Source organism: Otolemur garnettii, unplaced genomic scaffold (assembly GCF_000181295.1).
Source record: "Otolemur garnettii isolate 467f Iridium unplaced genomic scaffold, OtoGar3 scaffold00005, whole genome shotgun sequence".
In the NCBI taxonomy this organism is placed as follows: Eukaryota; Metazoa; Chordata; class Mammalia; order Primates; family Galagidae; genus Otolemur; species Otolemur garnettii.
The window spans coordinates 3,590,996-3,614,232 of NW_003852400.1; the positions used below are offsets into that span (position 1 = coordinate 3,590,996).

A 23,237-nucleotide genomic window follows, 5' to 3' on the forward strand; every position below is an offset into this window, starting at 1 on the left:
AAAAAAAAAAAAAAAGAAAGGCTGCCTGGCATTTTACTCTTTAAAACTTTACAGAATCCTTGTGAGAAGGTGGCTGCTTGCTGTCAGTTAAAGGAGGCTTGCCAAGGTGGGCTCAGGTCTTAGAGACTTTGCTGCAGTGCTACCACGCCAGCTGTAGCCCTGCATTTCAAAATTGTGGTCACTCTTTCTGCTGTTGTGATCATAACTAGAAGTATCATGCTCTTTCGTGCACTGGTTGTTGTTAAGTGCTTTATTTGTATGATGCTGTATAGCCATTTGAGTCCAGGGGTGTTGCTGCCTTACTTTATGGAAGGTGTTGCCCAGAGAGAATTAAAGATCCTCTCGGCGTCCCCTAGTTAACTGTGGTGCATCCAGGATTTGAATATAGATGTTTAACTCCAGACTCCATGCTCCTAACTACAGGGTAGTGTAAAATGTCCTACTAGGAAGTTTCAGGATTACTTGGAATTTTAATATGTCATTGTGAAAAGTGTGCATTTGTGTCTCTGTGCAAGTGGGAGTAATCAGAGTAGTCATAAGTACAGCCATTAGATTTAATGAAATAGGTAGTTGGTAACATGTGCTGCACTGTATAAGGGAATGGGGCCTTTAAAATCTAGTGTTTTTCCAAACCCACCCTCTGTGTGGTGGCAGACCCAGCAGCCTGGCGATGTCCTGGCAGGTTATCTAGCCTGTTCTCATTGACTGGCTTAGGTGTACACTTTAGTATTATTTGCTTGTCATGTAAATTATTTTGATGGTCCTAGTTACCAGTGAATTTGCTATGATCAAACCAGTGTCAAAGTTAGACCAGAAGCTTCTATTTTAAATTGGTAAACATTTTGATATTATTGATCTGTGCAGCATGGTAACGCATATGATTCTGTGTTAACTTGGAATTCTCAGAGTGTTGGATCCTTGCTCAAAAATCTGGCGAGGTGGCTCCCTTTCAAGGAAGCTGAGCCTCTTTCCTGACTCCTGCTTTGTGAAGTATACGTGCTGGGCCCGGCAGCTTTATCTTTATTCCTGATGACGTCAAGACAGCTGCTGGCTTTTCTCACTGATTCTCACCAGTTGAGAGAAAGAACCACGAGCAAAGGCTATTCTGGGCCAGTGTGGCTGAGGGTGACATCTCCTGGACTTTGGGGCAGAGCATGTCCCTTGCTAGTGTCTGTGTTCAGTGGAACATCACGGCTCTCAGAAGCAGTTTGCAGGGTTTGCCCCACATCTGTTTCAGTGAGGAGGAGAAATCCATTGGGAGCATGGCCTTTCTTAGTAGGAAATGTTGTAGCTTGTGGAGAGCCTTCTGGTGTTTTCCTCCACAGTTACAAGTAATTAATAACCTAAATTAAGGACTCTTGCTCCTCTCCTCTCCTGGCCCATCTGGCAGCCTGTTTGGGTTTCCCTGGGTAGTTTGTTAGCTTCTCTTACCAACAGGGTAAGGGGCATGCAGAGTCTCACTGCTCTGGGCAGAGCAGTCCCAGAGAGTAGTGATCTAGAGAAGTCTTCACATTATTTTTGATTTAATCCTCTTTTTATCTGCAAAATTATAGGACCTATTTCACGCAAGTCATGACGGAGGGGAGCCAGTCCTTAGAGACCATTTTGATCAAGCTCCTGATTTTACAGATGAATTTGAGTTGCATGGAAGGGGGGAAGGGCCTTCTCTGAGCCCATAGCTAGTTAGTTCCTGAACCTGAAACTGAAGGCCTCTAGCCCTCTCAGCCCTGGACTCTCCTCTCACTTGAGCATTGTTGCTGACTGAGTCTGACTTCACATGGAGAAACCTGCCACCTGTTCCTGAAGAGTGCGGTCTGGTTTCTCTGAGTGGGGTGATGAATGGCTTGGCCCTGGCCCTGGCCCTGGCCCATCTGTGGTTAGAATAATCTCAGCTTTCCTGGCAGCCAAAGGATCTCTGCTGCCTCCTGCTGCTCATACCAAGTATGGTGTTTAGGCAAGAGAGACACACTATGATTTGACAAGCAAAAGTAACAGACTGAAAAATTAGTGTTGGCTTCTTTTTAATGCTGTTTGTCAGATGTTGTAAGGGGAACTCTTTTCTTTGAGGGTGATGCTTGATTTGGTGCCCCCACCTATAATCATAGTTCTTCTGTATCAATGGTTGTAAGATACCTTTCTGTGCTGGTTGTTTCTGGGGTGCTTTATTACTTTAAACTTTACTACTAAGAACTGAAATGTTATTTCTGAAAATAAAACCATTTTAAATACTAATTCAGAGTTCAAAGAAAGTATGAATTGAAGCTTTATTGCTGTGTTGGACCATACAAGTTATCAAGTAAAGCCCTTTCACATCAGAGCTTGTAACAACTGAGATCCAGAGAAGTGTAAGTAGTGACTTAGGATGTTATAGGTATATCTCATCAATACCAGTACAAATCTTTTTAGCCCCATCTCACTGTTAATCTTGAGTGTCCTATGTGCTAGGCCTTCTTTCTGTGGTTTTCCATAGATGATTTCTGAATCTTACTATATTTGTGTCTAACACACGTGTTTTCCCTCTTTTATAGTGAAAGCAAAGAGTGCTTACGCACCATGCCCAGGGGTATAACACAAAGAGTGAATGATTAACAGTTTAAAAGCTGAGTAGTCCCAATGTCAAGTTTTAATACTACCTTGTTTTCTTTTCTGTAATGATTTGCACTGTCTTTAATAATGTACTTAATTTGTCCCCATGGTAAAGCCTTTTCCCAATATTTATTGTCAGACTTTATACCCAGTGATTTTTTTTCCTTTTTTTTTTTTTGAGATAGACTCTTATTGTGTCCCCCTCGGTAGAGTACAGTGGTATGTATCATAGCTCACAGTAACCCCAAACTCTTGAGCTCAAGTGATTCTTTTGCCTTAGCCTCCCAAGGAGCTGGAACTACAGGTGCCCGCCACAACATTTGGCTCTTTTTAGAGGCAAGGGCTCACTTTTGCTCAGGCTGGTCTGGATCTCGTAAGCTCAAATAGTTCACCCACTTCTGTTTCCCTGAGTGATTGGATTACAGGCATGAGCCACTGCACCCAGCCTACCCAGTGATTTTTAAGGAAAGTTAGCCCAGTTGAGTGCAAGAGAACATTTTAAACATCTGGCACCTTAAATTTTTTCAGAGAACACTTATTGCTTGTCTTGAGTACATCACTGTTACTGAACACTTAAACCTGCATCCCATTAGCCTCTCACCTATGTTAACTTCTAGACAGTAAAATGACCTTTACAGGAAACTCTTGTACATGGGAAAGTGGACAAAAGCTATTTTAGCCAAAGACGATACTGACATTTTTACTTTAAGTAAGTTAGTATTTGAGGATTGAAATAAAGTTTCCACTGAAAATATTTTAAACTGTTTAAAATATCTCAAAAATCTTATTCTTTGACCTCTATGGGCTGGACATAATCAGTGTGCCTATCCATTAATTTCTTTTACTTCTCAGAAGTTTTGTTGTTCATATACAAAAAGTATACATATTCTGTTTGCACCAGGAAAATGTATAAGTTTTATGTCATATGGTCTTTGTTTTGCTTCAGTTGATGTGGTGAATTACATATGTTGCAGCCTTACCTCCTGGGATAAAGCCTACTTGATTGTGATGTATAATTTTTAAAATGTGTAGCTGTATTTTATTTGCTAGGATTTTATCGAGTGTCTTTGCAAATTGGTTGGTTTTGGTATCAGAGTGATATTTGCTTTGTGGGAGTTGGGAGGGTTCCTTCCATCTCAGTGTTTTAGAATAGCTTCTGTGATATAGGTGCAAGCTCTTCTTTCAAGGTTTGGTAGAATTCTGGTGTAAAATCATCTCTTACAGGACTTTTTTTTTGTTGGAAGCATTTTTATTTCAGTTCTTAATTGGTTTTTCAAGTTCAAATTCTTTCTGATTGAGTCTAGGAAGGTGGTGTGACTCCAGGTGTTGGTCCATTTCTTCCACATTTTCAAATTCCTGGGCATAGAATTTTTTTGTAGTAATCAGTGATAATCTTTTTTATCTCTGTGGTATCTGTTATTTCCCCCTTTTCAGACTTTACTTTTTTTCTAGTTAATCTAGCCCAAAGGTTTGTCCATTTTGTTTTTTCAAAGAACCAACTTTTTGCTATGTTAATCTTCTGGATAGTTCTTTTGTTCTTTATTTCATTTAATTTTGCTCTAATTTTGGTTATTTCTTTTCTTCTGCTAGGTTTGGGATTTGATTGCTCTTCCTTTTCCAATTCCTTAGAATGATTCATTAGGTTGTTGATTTGCACTCTTCCTATTTTTTTGGATGTGGGCATTTAAAGTGAAAAATTTTCCTCTTAGGATTTCCTCTTAGGATGCTCTTTTACAGCATCCCACAGGTTTTGATAGCTTGTGGCTTGTTATTTTGTTCAAAGAATCTATAGTGATTTCTTTATCTCCTCCTTGACCCAGTTGTCATACAACATAAGGTTGTTGAGTTTGTGTGACTTACATGAGGATGAAGGCTTTTGTTGGAGTTGAATTCCACTTTTATTCTATTAGGGTCTAAAAAGACACAAGGCTGGGATGATCAAAACAGGATAGCATTGGCATAAAAATAGAGACATAGAACTGTGGAACAGAGTAGGAAACCTAGAGATGTAACCAGCTGCATGTTGCCATCTGATCTTCAATAAATCAAACAAAAGCATACACTGAGGAAAAGAATCCATATTTAATAAATGGTGCTGAGAGAACTGGTTAGCCACATGTAAAAGACTGAAACTGCACTTAGACCTCTGACCACTTACAAAAACTGACTCAGAGTGGATAGAAGTTTCAAATCTAAGAGCTAAATGATAAAAACTCTAGAAGACAGCATAAGATAAGCTTTTTAACAATGTAGGTCTGTGGAGAGATTATTATGAAGAAGGCTCTCTTGGCAACTGCAGCAGCATCAAAATAAATCAAGACAGGACAGGATCAAGATTAAAAACGTCTGCACAGCTAAGGACATAGTAAACAAAGCAAATAGACAACTTTCAGAATGGGAGAAGATACTTGCATGTTATGAATTGGGCAAAGGGCTAATGACCAGAATCTACGGAGAACTTAAAACAAATGAACAAGAAAAAAAGCAAGCAGCCCAAGTAATCACTGGGGAAGAGAAATGAATAGAACCTTCTCCCAGGAAGACAAAAGGATGACCAAAATATACATGAAAAAAAAAATGCTCATTGTCCTTAAGCATCAGAGAAATATAAATCAAAACCCCCTTGAGATATCACCTAACACCAGTGAGAATAGCTCACATCACAAAGTCCCAAAGCTGCAGATGCTGGTGAGGGTGCAGAGAGAAGGGAACACTTACATGCTTTGGTGGGATTGCAAACTAATAAAGAAAGAAGTTATGGGGAATCCTCAAAGACCTAAAAGTAGACCTTCCATTTGATCCTATAATCCCATTACTAGGTATCTACTCAGAAGGAAAAAAAAAAATCATTTTACCATAAAGACATTTGCAAAAAATGTCAAAAAAAATTTTTTTTTGAGTCAGTCACTTTGTTGCCCTTAATAGAGTGCTATGGTGTCATAGCTCACAGCAACCTCAAACTCTTGGGCTGAAGCAATTCTCTTGCCTAAGCTTTCTGAGTAGCTGGGACAACAGGTGCCCTCCACAATGCCTGGATATATTTTTTTTTAGAGACAAGGTCTCACTCTTGCTCAGGTTGGTCTCAAACCCATGAACTCAGGCAGTCCACTCATCTTGGCCTCCCAGAGTGCTAGGATCACCTTGCCTGGCCTGTTTATAGCAGCTCAATTCACAGTTGCCAAGATGTAGAAACAGTCCAAGTACACATCAACCCATGAATGGATTGATACACTGTGGTAAGTATATACAATGGAATACTATTCAGCCATAAAAAGCTGGAGACTTTACATCTTCTGTGGAGTTGAAGGACGTTCTCCTTAGTAAAGTATCTCACGGATGGAAAAACAAGCATCCCATGTCCTCAATACTAATTTGAAACTAGTAGATGAACAGTCACAGGCCCACATGAGAGGAAAAACACAATTAAATTCAAGAAGGGGGGAGGGAATGGGGCTCAGTAAATTCCCCCCTAATAATTGCAACATAGAGGTATATGGCACACCTCCAGGGTAAAGGACTCAAATATAGCTTGGACTTTTCTTAACAAATGCAAACAATGTAACCTAGTATGTACCCTGATATTAATCTTAAATAATAAAAAAAGTTGTATAAATAAATAAATGATTGAGGTATTTTGGTCCTATTTAAGAGACAGGTATTCTTGTTTTCATTTTCCTTCTAAAATCTGTTCCCTCTCACTTCATAATGCTGTTATGTTATTCTTGAAGGTCTTTTAGCCAGGTATTCAAGTTAAATAAAAATACTAGATTTTTCCTGGGAATTTTTCATTGTTGAATGGTATTATGTATCTTCTGCTTTTTTTTTTTTTCTTCACATTTCCTTCTCTTGTGGACAAGGTGCCTGTAATGACTTAATGTTTGATTGGTGATGCCAATAATTCTTCAGCATTGGGAATTTCTAATGTATAGAGATATTATATGTATGTAAAAATAAATTCTGTTTATGGAAAGAATTCAATTCTTCTCTAGTAGAAATAATTCTAGGAAAATATTGGCTTTGCTTGCACTAAGGTCACTGGCTCTTTGTAACTCTGTAGGGGTGTGTGTGCTGAACGGATAGTGTAATGCTGTAGTCTTGTCTAAATACCAGGGCTATTTTTTTTTCTATTTAAAGTAAATCCTTTCCTATAATATTAAAAATGTATGTACCTCATTAGCCATCAGGAAAATGTAGATCAAAATCACAATAAGATTCTGCTTCATATCCACTAAGGTAGCTAAAATAAAAAAGATAGTAGTATTCAAGATGAAGAAATTGGAACCCTCTATACATTGCTGGATGGAGCCACTGAAGAAAAGTTTGGTAGTTAACTTATCAAAAGTCTAAATATAGAGTTACCATATCACCTAACAATCTCCCGCCTAGATAGATACTCAAGAAAAATAAAAACATGTATTCATACATAAACATGAATGTGCATATCTATATTATTTACAGTAACCCCAAAATGGAAACAACCTAAATGTCAGTCAAATGAATGTACAAACAAAATGTCGTATATTTGTGCAGTCGAATATTATTTGGCAGTAAAAAGAAATGAAATACTGATACATGCTACACAAAAATGAATGGAAAATATTGTGACAGTTATAAAAAACTACTTTATTTGATCTTAATAGAAAATGTGCAGAATCAGCAAGTAGAAGAGTGGTTCTTTAGTAATGGAGGGGTTGGAGGGAGATGGGGCCTGAGTGCTTATGAGTATGTTATTTCTTTGGTGGTGTCCATGAAAATGTTCTAAATTACATAGTAGTGATGGTTGCACATCCAAAAATCACTAAATTGTACACTGAAAAGGTGAATTGTATATGTGAATTTTTTTAAAGCTGTTATTGAAGAAGTGTACGTGGGTAATTACTAAAGTTTTGAGATTTGCAAAAATCAAGAAACATAAAATCCAAGTGAAGCCCTTCCACCAACACCAATAAGCCGAGCAAGTTAAACTTGCACGGATGAATCAGAAGAGACACTGTTGACTGTGTTCTTAGAGTGGAAATAATGGACCATAACACACATTGTCTCAAAACTTACAGATACAGTTGACCCTTGAGCGTTGTGGAGAGTTAGGGGCAGGGACTCCCCTCAAAGCTGAAAGTTCAAGTATAACTTTTGACTCCTTCAAAATGTAACTTTCAATAGGCTGCTGTTGCCTGGAAGCCTTACTGATAACCTGAACAGTAAATCGCCATGTGTTTTGTGTATTATATGTATTACATACTGTATTCTTTTCTTTTTCTTGACCATGGCTCACTGAGTTATAATATATATTGTATTCTTATAACAAAGTAAACTAGAGAAAAGAAACAGTTACTGAGAAAATAGGTTTTTACTATTAACTAAGTGAAAGTGAGTCATTTTGATACTGAATAGGCTGAGGAGGAGAAAGAAGTGATCTTGATACCTCAGGCTGGCAGAAGCAGAGGAAAACACAAGCACAAGTAGACCCATTCGGTTCAGACCCTAAGGGCCAACTAGATACAGATACATTTGCTTCCATGAGCAAGTATATTTCCATTAGTCATCAGAATTTTTTTCTGGCTTTGGTTTTATCCAAATTATCTCTGGACTTATACACTTCGGTTACTTGTGTGAAGGAGAGCTATTTCCTATGGGGACAGGGCTGGGATGGGGAGTTTTACTAAATATCCTTTCATGTGTATTGAATTTCATGCTCTGTGATTGATTGTATTACCTGACATGCAAATACATAAAGGTTAAATAATGACATATTAATAGCTCCTCTCAATTTTACTATGCCCAGGTCCTTCAAGGGTTAGATTATCTACACAGTAAGTGCAAGATTATTCATACTGACATAAAGCCAGAAAACATCTTGATGTGTGTGGACGATGCCTATGTGAGAAGAATGGCAGCCGAGGCCACCGAGTGGCAGAAAGCAGGTGCTCCTCCCCCGTCGGGGTCTGCAGGTGAGGCAGCCGAGCCAGCTCGTTTCAGTCTGTTTGGGAGCATTGTAATTGTTTACAGAGTTGCACGCTGGAGGCAACTGAGTCAAGTGTGTGTATGTGAGAGCTTTTTATAAGAGATTGGCTGTTGGCCGGGCATGGTGGCTCACACCTGTAATCCTCGGGTGCTGGGAGGCTGAGGAGGATAGATAGCTTGAGCTCAGGAGTTCCAGACCAGCCTGAGCAAGAGGGAGACCCCATCTCTAAAAAGTAGCCAGGCGTTGTGGTGGGCGCCTGTAGTCCCAGGTACTCAGGAAGCTGAGGCAAAAGGATCTCTTTAGCCCGGGAGTTTGAGGTTGCTGTGAGCTCTGACACCAAGGCACTCTACCAAGGACAGCAAAGTGATACTCTGTTTCAAAAAGAAAAAAAAGATTGGTTTTTGGAAATACCTGCACCTTTTTCTTGAGAAGGAAGATACCCTGATTCAATTATGTTTTAATATTTGAATTTTTTACCTTTGTCCTCTCTTAAAAGGATTTTTAAATTCTTAGCTCTTGCTTTTTCGATACATATTTGTAATTTCAGATTAATGTGAGGGCTTAAACAATTAGGCTATAATGTTAGCATTTGTTAGGAAGAGTCCCTGTTGTAGTTGTGTCCCACACCCAGAAGGTGTGCCATACACCCTCACATTGTACTCATTTTGCTTCATCTATATTTGAACATTTCTTGTGTCGCCAACTTCTCTGTAGCGGAGAATATAGTAATGGGTTTCTTATAGCCAACCTTTAGTCATCAGAATTTTTTTTCTGGCTTTATTTTTATCAGAATGATTCCTACTCTCCATTTAGCACAACTTTATCAATCTGTGGCAACTAGTACTTTTGGAATTGTTCACAAAAGACCTGAGGCTCAGGGAAGAAGACCAAGCAACTTGAGTATTGGCCCGTCTGTTGTCCTTCCAGCAGTAGCCGTGAAGTGTGGATGTGTCCAACTCTTCCACTTTGTGCCCCTGTAGGTCATCGGGCACGTGTACAGGCGAAGGGCTGAGACTCCTGGGTCCTCTCCAGATCTTGTTTACTACCAGCCAGGTGTTCCGATCAAGCTTGGGGTGCTGGCGGGGTCGGATCACATGACTGTAGACTACTTGTTGCAGTGTTAAATTTAGTTCAGTTGTGTGTACATCTAACACAAATTGTTCACTTTATTATGTGTAAAACAGTTTGGTTTAATGACTATAGGATATTTGTGGCCCCTTCTTCATTATCTTAAGTTAAAAGTCAGTGCTCAGATTAACTTTTTGAGAAGTATTAGTATTTAATTTTAGATTAGTAAGAGAAATGGCTCAATATGAATAACTTCCATTATGACTTTTAAGAGTGAGTCATTTGTTTGAGTTGAGTAAACTTTCTCAAGATCCCTATGATTAAGAAGCTCTGATGATTAAGTTTTTGAAGTTGGGTACCCATTAAAAGACAGTTATTATTTTACTTTGCAATTCAAATTACCTACATAATGATATGTGTCTTTCCTCTACCCATTTTGTTTTATTTTATTTTAGTGAGTACAGCTCCACAACAAAAACCTGTAAGTACTTATACTTATATTCACTGTGTAAAAAGGGACTATTCATTATTGAGATTTTCAAATAATAACAGATGTTCTAATGTATGTTAATTTAAAAGATAGACATGTTTATAAATGCTGTGCATCCTCAAATAATAAAGACTTACTGTTTTGTTCAGTTGAAGTAATTTTTACAGAACTTATAAAAAGATCAATCTTCCTTATGTATTTTCTGGAGTGCTATGGGCCAAGACTGGTGAAATGTGAGGTCATGGAGGGTTTGAAGTATAATTGTTCCAAAACCACTTTACATTATTTCTGATTGACTTCTGGGTTCCCTGTATTTCTGAAGCTATTATAGTATTTTCTAGCCAGTTGTTAAATATGAAAGAGTCATCTATCTTGTGGTCCTGTTAAAACATTACCACCAATAAGACAAGCCCAGTGGAAGGAAGCTCCAGAACAAGGGAGCTGTAATACCTGGGCTTCCTGGCCTGCGGAGGAGCCCAAGTGTCTCCCATAGTTCTGCCTCATCCTAAGGCACTTGAGTTTGCTGAGCATCTGACAGATGGGAAGGGCTCACTGGCAGCATTTTCCTAGTCAGATGGCCATGACTGGGGGCAGACAAAAGCTTTGGCTTTTTCTTTTTTCTCCCTTTATTTCATATGCTCGTTTCTTAGAGTTACTGTTGTCTTAACTGTTGATAACAGCTCAATGTGAGAGACCTGAACACCAACAGTGCTGTTGAGCAACAAAAAATACACCTGCTGTGGGAGTTCTTTCTTGGTGAGGGAGGAAGAGATGAGATGATGTTACTCGGCAGATAGATGTACCAAGTAACTTCTTGTTTAAAGCCAAGTGTATTTCAAGATACTCAGTTCTTTTAGAACTGGCGAAAACTTACTGGATTTAAGCTTTATCCCTCTGAGGGCTGTATACCTGGTAGTAGACCCAGCATGTAATACATGATATTAGCCAGCACCAATTTCCCTTTTTATTTCTTTTTTGTTTGTTGTTGGTATTGTTTTACTATAACCCGTGTTTGGGTTTATGATTTTAATTAAATGACATGAAAAAACAGAGTTTATTGGTATTTATCGTGCTGCCAGAACTACTTGTACTATTGTGTGGTGTTTTGAAAAGAAGCAAACTGACCTGTGGTGTTTTCTTAACATATTATAGATAGGAAAAATATCTAAAAACAAAAAGAAAAAACTGAAAAAGAAACAGAAGAGGCAGGCAGAGTTATTGGAAAAACGCCTGCAAGAGATAGAAGAATTGGAACGAGAAGCTGAAAGGAAAATAATAGAAGAAAACATCACCTCAGGTGTGCCTTCCAACGAGCAGGACGGTGAATACTGCCCGGAGGTGAAGCTAAAAGCAGCAGGATTAGAGGAGGCAGCAGAGGCAGAGACTGCGAAGGACAATGGTCAGTTTGGTCAGGGGTCCGGGGATGCCATTGAAGGGGACCTGCCACATCACCACAGGGATTGGCTTTGTGCTGCCGTTTCAGGAGGCGAGGGTGATTTTTTCCAACTCCCTGTTTTGGAATGTGGGGTGGGAACTATATGCCAGAAATATGTTAACATTTCAAAATACCTTTTTTTTTTTTTTTTTTGGAGACAGAGTCTCAGTCTGTCATCGTTGGTAGAGTGCTATGACATCCTAGCTCACAGCAACCTCAAACTCTTGAGCTCAAGTGATCCTCTTTCCTTAGCCTCCCAAGTAGCTGGGTCAACAGGTGCCTGCCACAATGCCTGGATATATTTAGAGAGGGGGTCTTGCTTTTGCTCAGGCTGGTCTTGAACTCCCAAGCTCAAACAGTCCATCCTCCTCAGTCTCCCAGAGTGCTAGGATTATAGGCCCATTATAGGTTGAGCTTGTTACTATCCTTAATGCAGTGACACTAGGTCGCCAGCCTCAAAATAATTTTTTTTTTAAATGCAAAATGTCTGAGAAATAGTGTATTCTGTCATGCTTATGATAGTCCTTTATTTTGTGATTAACCTTTTACCTAATTATATTGTACCACTCACCTTTTTTCTGAAGATTGCCGAGAAGGTAGAAATGGAGGTGCAATTTTATTTGTACCTACTTACCCCAAAAGCTAACTTTTCTCATGCGTAGGCCAATTATTAAATACATGAAAAATGAGATGTAGAAAACTTTTATCCTGAGAGCCAAGAGGGGTTTAGTATGAGGTAAATAAGCCATTCATGATATATCTTGTCAAAGGAATTAGGACCTATTGTCACTGCATTAAGGATAGTAACAAGTTCTAATTCTTAACCATCCACTTTTTAAGGTGAAGTTGAGGACCAGGAAGAGAAAGAAGATGCCGAGAAAGAAAACATTGAGAAAGATGAAGATGACGTTGAGCAGGAACTCGCGAACCTAGACCCTGCATGGATAGAATCCCCGAAAACCAACGGTCATATTGAGAATGGCCCGTTCTTACTGGAGCAGCAGTTAGATGATGAAGAGGATGATGAAGATGACTGCCCAAATCCTGAGGAATATAACCTTGATGAGCCAAATGCAGAAAGCGATTACACGTATAGCAGCTCCTATGAACAATTCAATGGTGAATTGCCAAATGGACGACATAAAATTTCTGAGTCACAGTTTCCAGAGTTTTCCACCTCCTTGTTCTCTGGGTCCTTGGAACCTGTGGCTTGCGGCTCTGTTCTTTCTGAGGGATCCCCACTTACTGAGCCAGAGGAAAGCAGTCCATCCCACGACAGAAGCAGGACAGTGTCAGCTTCCAGTACTGGAGAGTTGCCAAAAAGTAAGTTCCTTCCCATCAGCTGTCTGCTTCCAGGGTCATGCTTTTGACAGATGCCGTGGGAGGGAGTGGCTATATATGTGTGCACTGATCATTTTCATTTTATGACTTTTATATTCATGAAGAAGTGATGTGATTTAAAGATATGTTCTGTGCCAGAAGTCTTTCTCTCACTCTGTGCATATCCAATCTCATTTCATCATTCCTTTTCTCATTCCTTCTATATTTAGTCAGTAATATTAAACATTTGCAAAAACCTTCTAGCTCCAACAGTGTACACCTTGTAGCTTTCTAGAATGTGGAGTTTAGTTTATAATTTGTATCTTCCCATCTGATAGCATTACATTTAGTTTTTGTTTGTTTTGTTTCTATTTCAGAGAAAATATACCTGCTTTTTGGCTCTAGTGAGAAAGAAGTTTCCTATTTTCTTCTGATAGTTGTTCCTGATTATAAAACCTTGCTATAGATAAGTGCCTTAGGATTATGATTTTAAAGAAAGTAGCATGGATTGAAGTGTAATGACAGATTGTAGAGTGGATCTTGTGTTCTTGTCTGGGAAGACCCTGACTTAACTTCAAACCTTATTTTGGAAGTGAATGTCAAGTGACTTCAGTAAGTGAAAATTGGGTGTCACAGTTGGTTTCCATTCTGGCCTATGGTGGAAAAGCTCAGAAACCTCCTCTGCTCCCTCTACTGACAAGATCGTTCAAGACACGCAAAGCAGCTCATGAGCCTGCCCTGCAGACAGCCCAGCCCAAGCCATTCTTGCACTCCCTTTCCTTCCAGCAGGCTGGCAGTTGCATCCTGATATGTGAACTGGTTTTGTTATGTGCTGGCTATAAACAGTCATCCTAAGGATGTGTTTCCTGACTTGGCCAGACATGGTCAACTCCTTTTCCCCTTTCCCCTGGCCAGGGAGGGTTTGAAAGTTTGTATATGGTTTCACTTAGAATGTAGGTTCTTTCCTAGGAAAAGAGCAGTAGTGAAATGTACCTTCTCCAGACTGTTGTTGCTGTTGCACCTCAGTTTTTACTTAACTTACAGATAGATAAAGATAGATACAGGAAGTAGTTTATAAATTGTCTTTGGGTTTTTGAAAAGGGCAATAAAATGGATAAACCTTTGGCTAACCTAAGCAGGAAAAAAAAGAGTAAAATCTCTAATTCCATCAATCAGAAATGGTAAAGACTAAATAGCAACAGACCCCTCAGAAATTCAGAAAATCCTTAATGAATATTACAAGAAACTTTATTCTCAGAAATATGAAAATCTGAAGGAAATTGACCAATACTTGGAAGCCTTTTTAATTCACTTTTATTCATGTTTACTTTGCAAGTAGTAGCTTGGAACAGTGGCTTCAGATATATTCAGCCCTGCATATCTGTGTATTTCACATCCAAATCTGTGGATTTAGCCAATTTTGGATCAGAAATATTCAGGAGGACAAAAACCTCTGTGTGTCTGAACATGTACAGACTTGTTTTCCTTGTCATTATTCTCTAAACAATACAGCATAAGAACTATTTACATTGTATTAGGTATCAAGGTACAGAAGTTTAAGCATCTGTGGATTTTGGTATTCTTGGGAGGTCCTGGAACCAGTGCCCCTTTGAATAACAAGGGAAAACTATATATCAGATTAAATCCCAGCTCAAAACTTAATAGTCATGGAACTTTGGTGGTTTTTGTTGTTGTTGTTGTTGTTGTTGTTGTTGTTGTTGTTGTTTTTTGAGGCAGTTTTACACTGTCCTCCTCAGTAGAGTGCCAGGCATCATAGCTCACAGCAACCTCAAACTCTTGTGCTCAGTAATCTTCTTTCCTAACCCTGCCAAGTAGCTTAGACTGTAGGTACCCACCACAACACCTGGCTAGTTTTTCTATTTTTAGTAGAGCTGGGAGCTCATGCTCTTGCTCAGGCTGGTCTTGAACTCCTGAGCTCACGCAATCCACTCACGTCAGCCTCCCAGAGTGCTGGGATCATAGGCGTGAGCTACCGTGCCTGGCCCAGAACTTTGGTTTCTTAACCTCCCTGAACTTTTCTCTATGAAAGGAAATATTTTTAGCATGGAATCAATAAAGTAAATGATTTAGATAGAGAAATAATAATGTGAAATATAATATAACAACATATGACAAACTTCTCAGGGACTATAAGTTATCTTGGTTATCACAAACCCTTGGCAAGGGAGCATAATTGCTGCTTCTGTTACCTTGTTGTGAAGATCTAAGGCCCGGCAAGTGCTAAGGCTTGTTTGACACAGTCACTGGCCTTGTAACTCGTCGATCCTGAGTCCAGGCCTGATTTCTGCTCCTGTTCTGTCCATCGCATCGTAAATTCACCTTGCGAAGGGGCAGGGGTAGGTAGGTATAGGCTTACATCTGGAAAGAGATATGAGGAAGAGAAGTAGAAGGAAGCTTAGTTTGAGGCCCTGCCAGACCCACTCTGTCCGTCCACTCCTCTGGACTTTGCTTAGTCTGCTTCAGGTGTCTTGACTGTCCTCAGTCCATTTCTTAGAGTCGCACTCAGGTCTCTCCTGGACTGATGTGAGCCTGCCCATGAGGGCCCCTCAAGGGCCAAATCCTCAGTCACTCTCAGCTGCTGTGCTAGATACCCTCAGTGTGCTGTGAGGACTGAGAACATAGCAGTCAACAAGAGCCACTGGGGGAGCTTACGTTCCCACCTGGGTAGGCGCCTGCTAAGCCTGGTGAGGATGATGTCCTATGGCAGAGGCTGCTTTAAATTCCCTCTGGAAGGTGACATGGTAGCATTTAATCAGAGACCTGAAAGAGGTGAGGAAGTTCAAACTCCAAGGACAGCACATTCCTGGTGGAGGAATCCCTTGTTCAGTTCTCCTGTCTCCAGGTTTAGTGGTCAACCTCTTCACGGGACAGCTGCATCTGTGTCACAAGGGGAACCTCAGACCTGACATTTCCAAACCCAAGTCCCACTTTCCCTGCCCACCTGCTAAACATGCTGTGTTATCTATACTGGCTAGCACCATCTCCCGTTGTCCCGTGAGACACTTGGTCATGCTGTGCCACTGGCTTTTCACTTGCATCCAGCGGGTTACCACGTCCTTCCAGTAGGGTTCTCCTTGCCTAGCTGGAAAGTGGGCATTGTCGCTGCTTCCTCATCTTATTAGGCAGACTCTTTGCTGGCCTCAGCTTTGTGTTCTCTCCTGCTTTCGTCCACACCTGCTTTTCACATTGCTTTTCCACGTTGCTGCTAGAATGTTTTTGAAATTTGCTAATCACACCTGTCTGTTCTTCTGCTTGCAGTTTTCACAGCCCACGATCTAGTGCAGTGGTCTCCACAGTGGAATATATGCGCCGCATCCCTGCGTAAGCAGCACCACCCTGTGTGTGATGGGACGAGAAGTATTAGAACACAGACTGTCTCTGTACTGTTTTTCAGTTTGATGAACAGTACAGTGAACAACTGTGTATCTTCCAAGTAGATTTAACAATTAACATTTTGCCAATTATACAGACACTGTATGCTATAGCTATAGAACACTTCACTCCTAAATACATAAGCATTCATCTTCTGAGAGATGAATTATGGCATTCTCTGTCATAACAATAATATGTAAGAATATTAGTAATTTTATACCATAGTCTGTTATTTATTCATACCGAATGTCCTCAGCTGTCCTCATGTTTTTCTTTTTTCTGACCCAGAGTATGATAAGCATGGTGTCCTGCCTCCTGGTGGGGCCTCCTGTGTCCTCCCCGGCTAGAGCGCCCCCTCCTCCTCGTGGTCGTGCCTGCCTTACTGTATCATCACTGCTCGTGCCCAGTCTCTTTCTCCTCGCTGGAGTGTAAACTTTCTGAGAGAGCAGTATGCTTTTATTTTTTGTATCCTCAGCATCTGACTTGGTCCTAAGATAAGCATTTATTAACTATGAATAAACAAATGAGTGACATCTGCTTACATTCTTCTACACTTCCCTTTCTCCTCCCTTTTTATAATCAACATTTTACTGTGTCCAACACACACACCAGCCCCAATACCTGTTGCATCAGATAGAAATAGGAGGTTTCATTTCATTTTGTTTTTTTACTGATCCTAGCTTTTTACCAAGCAGGCCTTTTTCATATTGTTAAATTCTTGGGACACAGCAGGGATGGGATCTCCTTTTCTAGTCATTTGTTTGGAGTCCCTCCATTTTGGCTTCCACTGTGGTTGGTCGTCTGATTACCAGGGGCAGCCTCCCTGTAGGGGGTGTTTTTTAGTCTCCTATACGGAATGGGTACAGCCCACTGGCTTGCAGTTGGCCACCTAGTACCATATGGACGCAAGGCAAGAAAAAGTCTTTGTTAAGAAGATTGTGGCTCCTTGTCAGTAGAGCAAAATGTACATGTTAGGGAATAGTAGACAAAAGCTTGGGGCCAGAATGAGAAGATGGAAGAACTTGAATGCCAGGCATTCAATGTAGATTTTTTTCTAGAGTAATTTGGCAGCCATTGAAGATTGAGAAGAGGAGTCAGGGTTCCTCCTAGATTATTAACTCATAGAACCATAGCACCTATCGTGGCTCATCACATCTAAAGGACAGAGGCCCTGGAGCAGTGGTCTTGCTGGTTTGTTTGCAGGGCTCATTGAGTCTTTTCACATCCCTGGTGTGACCCAGGTTGCTGGCAGTCCCTGCCTGCTGCTCTGATAAAGCCTCCATGTTCATATCACTTCAGCTCTGCTCCTCCAGTCTGTTCTCTGTCTTGGAGCTCAAAAAGATCTTCTAAAAGGATATTCCACCATCTTCCCTTTCCCCCTTACAAGAGGATCTCCACTGTATATTCTTTACATAGAGTGATGCCCTGGGACTCCCTCACTGAAGCCAACCAGCTAACTCTCCAGTCTGTTCCCTGGCAGCTCTCTGCTGTCATCTGCTCTCTCATCCCCTCTCTGTTCCCCTGGCTCATTCTGCGTATTCACTGAGACTTCTTTCTAAAGTTTCTCAAAATAGGCCAGGTGTAGTGGCTCACGCCTATAATCCTAGTACTCTGTGAGGCCAAAATGAGTGGATCACCTGAGCTCAGGAGTTCAAGACCATACTGAACTAGCAAGACCCCCCTCTACTAAAAATAGGAAAACTAGCAGGGTGTTGTGGTGGGTGCCTATAGTCCCAGCTACTTAAGAGGCTTGAGCCTAAGAATTTGAGGTTGCTGTGAGCTATGACGCAACAGCACTATACCACGGGTGACAAAGTGAGACTCTGTCTTAGAAAAAGTAGATCAATAACGTTTCTCAAAATCGAGAGCTCGTTTCTGCCGCAGGGCCTTTGTCCTTCCTGTCCCCTTAGACTAGGACTTCTCTCACTCCCTGCCTTCCTTTATTCAGGCCTCTCCTTGAACATCACTTTCTCTGAAAAGACCTTCCTTGAACCACCCTCATTGCTATCCATTTCCTTTTCTTGCTTTGTTTTTCTTCATAGCATTTGTAACTACCTGATACGGTGTATGGATTCCTCATTTAATTTATTGCCCATATTTCCAACTATTAAATGAGTTTCCTGATTTGGGATTCGTTTTCTTCATGCTGTGTTCCCTGTGCTTGGCACATAGAAGGGAGTCAGTGATTATTTGTTGAATGGCTAGATTGGGGGTTGGCATTAAATCTCCTAGTTCTGTTACTACTTCCTTGGGCCTAGTGCTGAACCTCCTCCGTATGGAGAGGATAGTCATGCCTTTTTGTAAGGACATTTTATAATGTGAAGTTAGCGTGTGCCTAGCACAGTACCTTGTGCACTTGTGGATGGCAGCTGTCTCTTCACAGTGAGGCATTGCTGGCTGTTACCTTACTGGTTTCTAGGTGAGTGTCACATGGAATAAATGACCACATTGTCACCCAGAAAGTGACTGCAGTGCTCTATCTCTTTCTGAAATGAAATCTTCTCACTTATTCCCTTCTTAGTATGATATGGAGAGTGCAGTTGCCAGCTTTTCATTTTGGTAAGATGGCTACAACTTGTCCTTTGTGTCACCAATAGCCATGAGAAGGAAAAGCTGTGACAGGTTACCACAGGGGTGACCTAATCAGAGGAGGTGCAAAGCAAAATTGAAATGATTATGCACATGCAGCAAACAAGTGTCAGGTACTCCAGTCTTGAGAAAACACAGTCAGAAAAAAACAGAATCTCTTACCTCCTGTTGTGTTCTTACATAATTCAGTTATTGAGATAAATTGTCTCGTATCACTTGGAACACATTGTAAGCTGGGTAACTATTTATAGATCTGAAACAGGAGGATAGCAGTATATCACCAAAGAGATTTTGTTTAGTGAACATAAATGAGGAATATTAAAAATACAAAAGAACTATATTTAAATGTGTAGTGACGTGTCTTTGAAAGTGTATTTCTTCTAGTTTAATTGAATTATGCAGCTGCTGGGAGGTGTTTTTAAAAACAGCTCAGTGGCTCAGCCTGTAAGCCTAATAACTCTGGGAGGTTGAGGTGGGTGGATTGCCTGAGCTCTCAGGTTCAGTCCTGAGCCAGAGCAAGACTCCGTCTCTAAAAATAGCCGGGCATTGTGACGGGAACTTGTAGTCCCAGCTACTCTGGAGCCCGAGGCAAGACAATCTCTTAAGCTCAAGAGTTTGAGGTTGCTGTGAGCTGTTTTGCCATGGCACTCTACTGAGGGCAACAAGGTGAGACTCTGTCTCAAAAAATAAAATAAAAACAACTCAGAGTGGGTGGCAGATTATAGATTACCTCCCTCCACTTGAGTACCCTCAGATAACAGACAACTCACAATTACTCAGGGAGGAAAAAGAATCATTCCAATGGTTTGGGAGGCCCACGGTGTATCCAACGTGGCTTCCTTCCCTTCCCTCATTGGACCTGTGATCTGAAGTGTTCGGAGAGATGGGACTCACACTTGGGTTTCCCCTTCACTGTCTGTTCTCTGGTCTCAAACTCACCAGTTAGAGGGAGCCCCAGACCTCAGAGGGAGCTCAGCTGATCATAGCAGAATGCAGCCCCTGGATCTAGCCCACCAGCCAGGTGCTGTACCAGCTCTCCTGTGTTCGGATTGTGGTTTGTTTCTTTTCCTGAAAACTGACTCTGAAAAATTTGTCATTTGTCAGGCTTATAACTTATAGGTGTTGAAACTTATTTATTTATTTATTTATTTATTTTGAGAGTCTCACTTGTTGCCCTTGGTAAAGTATCCTGGTGTCACAGCTCACAGCAACCTCAAACTCTTGGGTTTAAGTGATCTTGTCTCAGCCTCCCAAGTGGCTGGGACTATAGGTGCCTGCCACAACACCTGGCTATTTTTAGAGATGGGGTCTCACTCTTGATCAGGCTGGTCTTGAACCTGTGAGCTCAGCAATCCACCTGCCTTGGCCTCCCAGAGTGCTCGGATTACAGGAATGAGCCCCTCTACCTGGCCAGGGTTGAAACTTATATTTGAATCTACGTTCTGTAAACCTCAAATTCCATTTTTTTTTCTGCTGATTCTAGTCACTCCTAGTCACTCCTAGTGTTGTCCTGTCGGTCAGCCTGGTTATGTTTATCCCGCATCTGTTCTCAGCTGCATGTGTATCCATGCATGTGTTTTGCCTCCTTTTGTGTTCTGTGCTGCTTTCTTTTCCATCATTTTCTGGGTTCCTGTGTTTCTTATCCTGAGTTCTTACCTGGATTTTGGTCAGACGCCACCCACCATAAAGATCACCATCTGTATAAAGAGGGAAGCAGGTCTATGGAAGGTATTAAGATGGGAACACCTGTGCCCAGCTGGCTCAGGTTGATCCACAAGCCTGAGGAATGTCTCAGGTATGAGCCAGAATTCTCCTTGCATCCTCAGGAACTCTGTGTGTGCCCTGGGGGGACCTGCCTGCTCTCCTACCTGCTAACCTAAGTACGGCTGGCCTTCCTGCCTGGCTGGGCTGTGCTGCTGAGCTTCCTCACACACTGTGAGTCTATAGTTCAGGTGGACCCAAAAAGACATTTAGTTCATTTTAGTAGTACCCAGCTTTGAGCAAACAAAGGGCTATCCAAGGTAGATGTTTAATGTTCTGCATTGATATGTTCTGTGCAGTTTATAAACACCATTTCTAAATTACTTCTAAAATAAAAGCTATAGGTTATATTCCATCCTCACCAAAAATCTGAGCTTGTAGGTAGGTCAGTTTGAGATTGATGATGAAGATGCTGACTTCAGGACTACCTGTTTGGACTTCGCGAAGTTATTTTTCTTTGTTACTTGCCTCCTGGTTAACTGTGTTTGTTACAGGAGTAATCCAGATGTGCGCAACATGCTCTGACCCCCGAAAGCCCTGGGAAGCTTGGCCCTATGCCTGCCTTTGAGATTCCCTTGAAATCACCCTGGAATTGAGAAATGACAAGTTTATGAGTGAACTCAAAAGGTTGCCATGTGGCCCAGGCCATCTCAGGAGACCTCTGCCTCAGCCTTTCTTACCTAAAAAGCAAAACCAGAATAGATTAGTCCCTGCCTTTAATCCATATTTGTTAATCTGCCATCGTGTAGCCCTTGAGATCTGTCTGTTCAGTCCAAGCAGTGGGAGTTGTAGGAGATGAGGAGGTGAGGGTGCCAGGACCCTGTGTTCTGGGCGTCACTAGGAAGCAACCCCCCCCCCCCCGGGTGCATCTTCTTGCCTCTGTGCTTTCTGTAGCAGTGCACCAGTGCACTCGATCTGCCCTGAGGGTCCTCATGTCATGAGGAGCAGCAACAGGGACATGCAAGGCTGGCTTGTTCAGTGCCAGCCAGAGGAGCAGGGATTGAGGTTAAGGAGAAAGGCAGTGACCACGGCGTCCTTTGGGTAGCCCAGTGCGTTTTCTTTTGTGGAATATTTTCCAGAGATGGGAGGAATTTTAGTTCTGTTAAGGCCCATTTACAATGTCCAGGCCTAAGTGATCATAGACCGCTCTTTAGGAGCGGTGACTCTGTTCCAGAAGACTGCTCACACATGGCAGACACTTAGCCAGGTACTAACTGTCCTGCTGTTTGCTCATGCCAGCAAAAACCCGGGCGGCTGACTTGTTGGTGAATCCCCTTGATCCACGGAATGCAGATAAAATTAGAGTAAAAATTGCTGACCTGGGAAATGCTTGCTGGGTGGTAAGTAGAGTTTCTTTCTAAAACATTGTAGTGTGATTCTGTGTGAAAAGACACTTTTTAAATGTTCTGTTCCTCCGTGGTAATAGGCTCTGTTCCCTTCCAGCATAAACACTTCACAGAAGACATCCAGACGCGCCAGTATAGATCCATAGAGGTCTTAATAGGCGCAGGCTACAGCACACCTGCTGACATTTGGAGCACCGCGTGTATGGTAAGAATGGCCTTTGTCATTTTCTTCTAGATGAGTCAGCTCATCCCTTTAGTGCTCTTGATGGGCATCTCCAGAGCACGTGGTCTCAGTTTTTCTGACTGTAAGGATCATCCACTGTGGGCTGGGTGAGGGAAATGTTGATGCTTTGGGTCCCTGAAGAATTCTCATGCACATCCAGGGTTTCTGGGTTGGTTTGGTTTGGTTTTGCGAGAGACGGTCTCTTCTGAAGGCCTTACACAGCCCACAGCTCTAGAAGTCAGACATAGTGACTTGATATTAATCCCTTTTGGTCCCTGAGAGCTTGTAGGTTGTTTAGAGCTCTCCCTTACCTCATGCTGTGGAGGAGGATGAGGCAGTGGTGTCTTGGGAAGGTCTGGCTGAGACTGAGAGGTCAGAGCCCTTCAAGGTGGCCTCTGCCAGGTGAGCCAGACAGGCAGCAGCCTCACCTTCCTGACCAGGGAGGTTCTCCTTAGATATCAGCACTCCCTTTGCTAAGCACCATCCAGAGAATATTTTGGCACATTGTTCTAAGATGTCCAGTCACTTTTGAGGCAGGAGCAGTGACATGTGCTCCCTCTGACTGAGGCAGTTCCCAGAGACAACATTCCAGGGGTACGTGCTGGTGTCCCCCTGGGGACAGCAGGTGCCCCTTCTGTATCATACCTATTGCTGCTTATGGTTTTGCCCATCACACTTGAGTTGTGTCTGAGTTCTTCCAGCCCCACCGGTCATCTTTTGTCATTCCTCTGAATGTGTGACTTGGTGGCATTTCATGATCCCTCACCCAGGAGTTTTAGGTCCCCTGTTTTGGCCTCATGTCTAGCCAATTCAGTGCTTTTCTCTCAGCGGGCTTTACTCTGTTGTTCCATGCTGGAAGGGGTGGGTTGCTGACTGTGGGGTTTCGTGCTTTCCCATCTCCTATCTTCTGTCCACATTCTCCCCTGATTTTTAAAGGGGCCTGTGTGTAAGTCTTACTAGCACATGTCTTCTCACTAAAGAAAAAAGGGGGCAACACAAAATAAATATGTTAATTTTCCAATGTTGAAAGATAAATTTAACTTTTTTTTTTTTTTTTTTTTTTT

The 23,237-nt window shown here is 41.6% G+C and overlaps 1 protein-coding gene across 4 annotated transcripts in view; it reads left to right on the forward strand.

Annotated features, from left to right (window-relative positions):
* The window catches only part of SRPK2 (SRSF protein kinase 2), a 147,367-nt gene that overhangs the window by 104,284 nt on the left and 19,846 nt on the right, over nt 1–23,237 (forward strand). For all 4 annotated transcript variants that reach the window (XM_023518706.1, XM_023518701.1, XM_003782602.2 and 1 more), the window contains exons 7-12: nt 8,369–8,534; nt 10,072–10,097; nt 11,259–11,505; nt 12,382–12,864; nt 21,844–21,944; nt 22,048–22,155. In XM_023518706.1, coding sequence (XP_023374474.1) covers nt 8,369–8,534; nt 10,072–10,097; nt 11,259–11,505; nt 12,382–12,864; nt 21,844–21,944; nt 22,048–22,155 — 1,131 coding nt within the window. The remainder of the gene's footprint in view (nt 1–8,368; nt 8,535–10,071; nt 10,098–11,258; nt 11,506–12,381; nt 12,865–21,843; nt 21,945–22,047; nt 22,156–23,237) is intronic.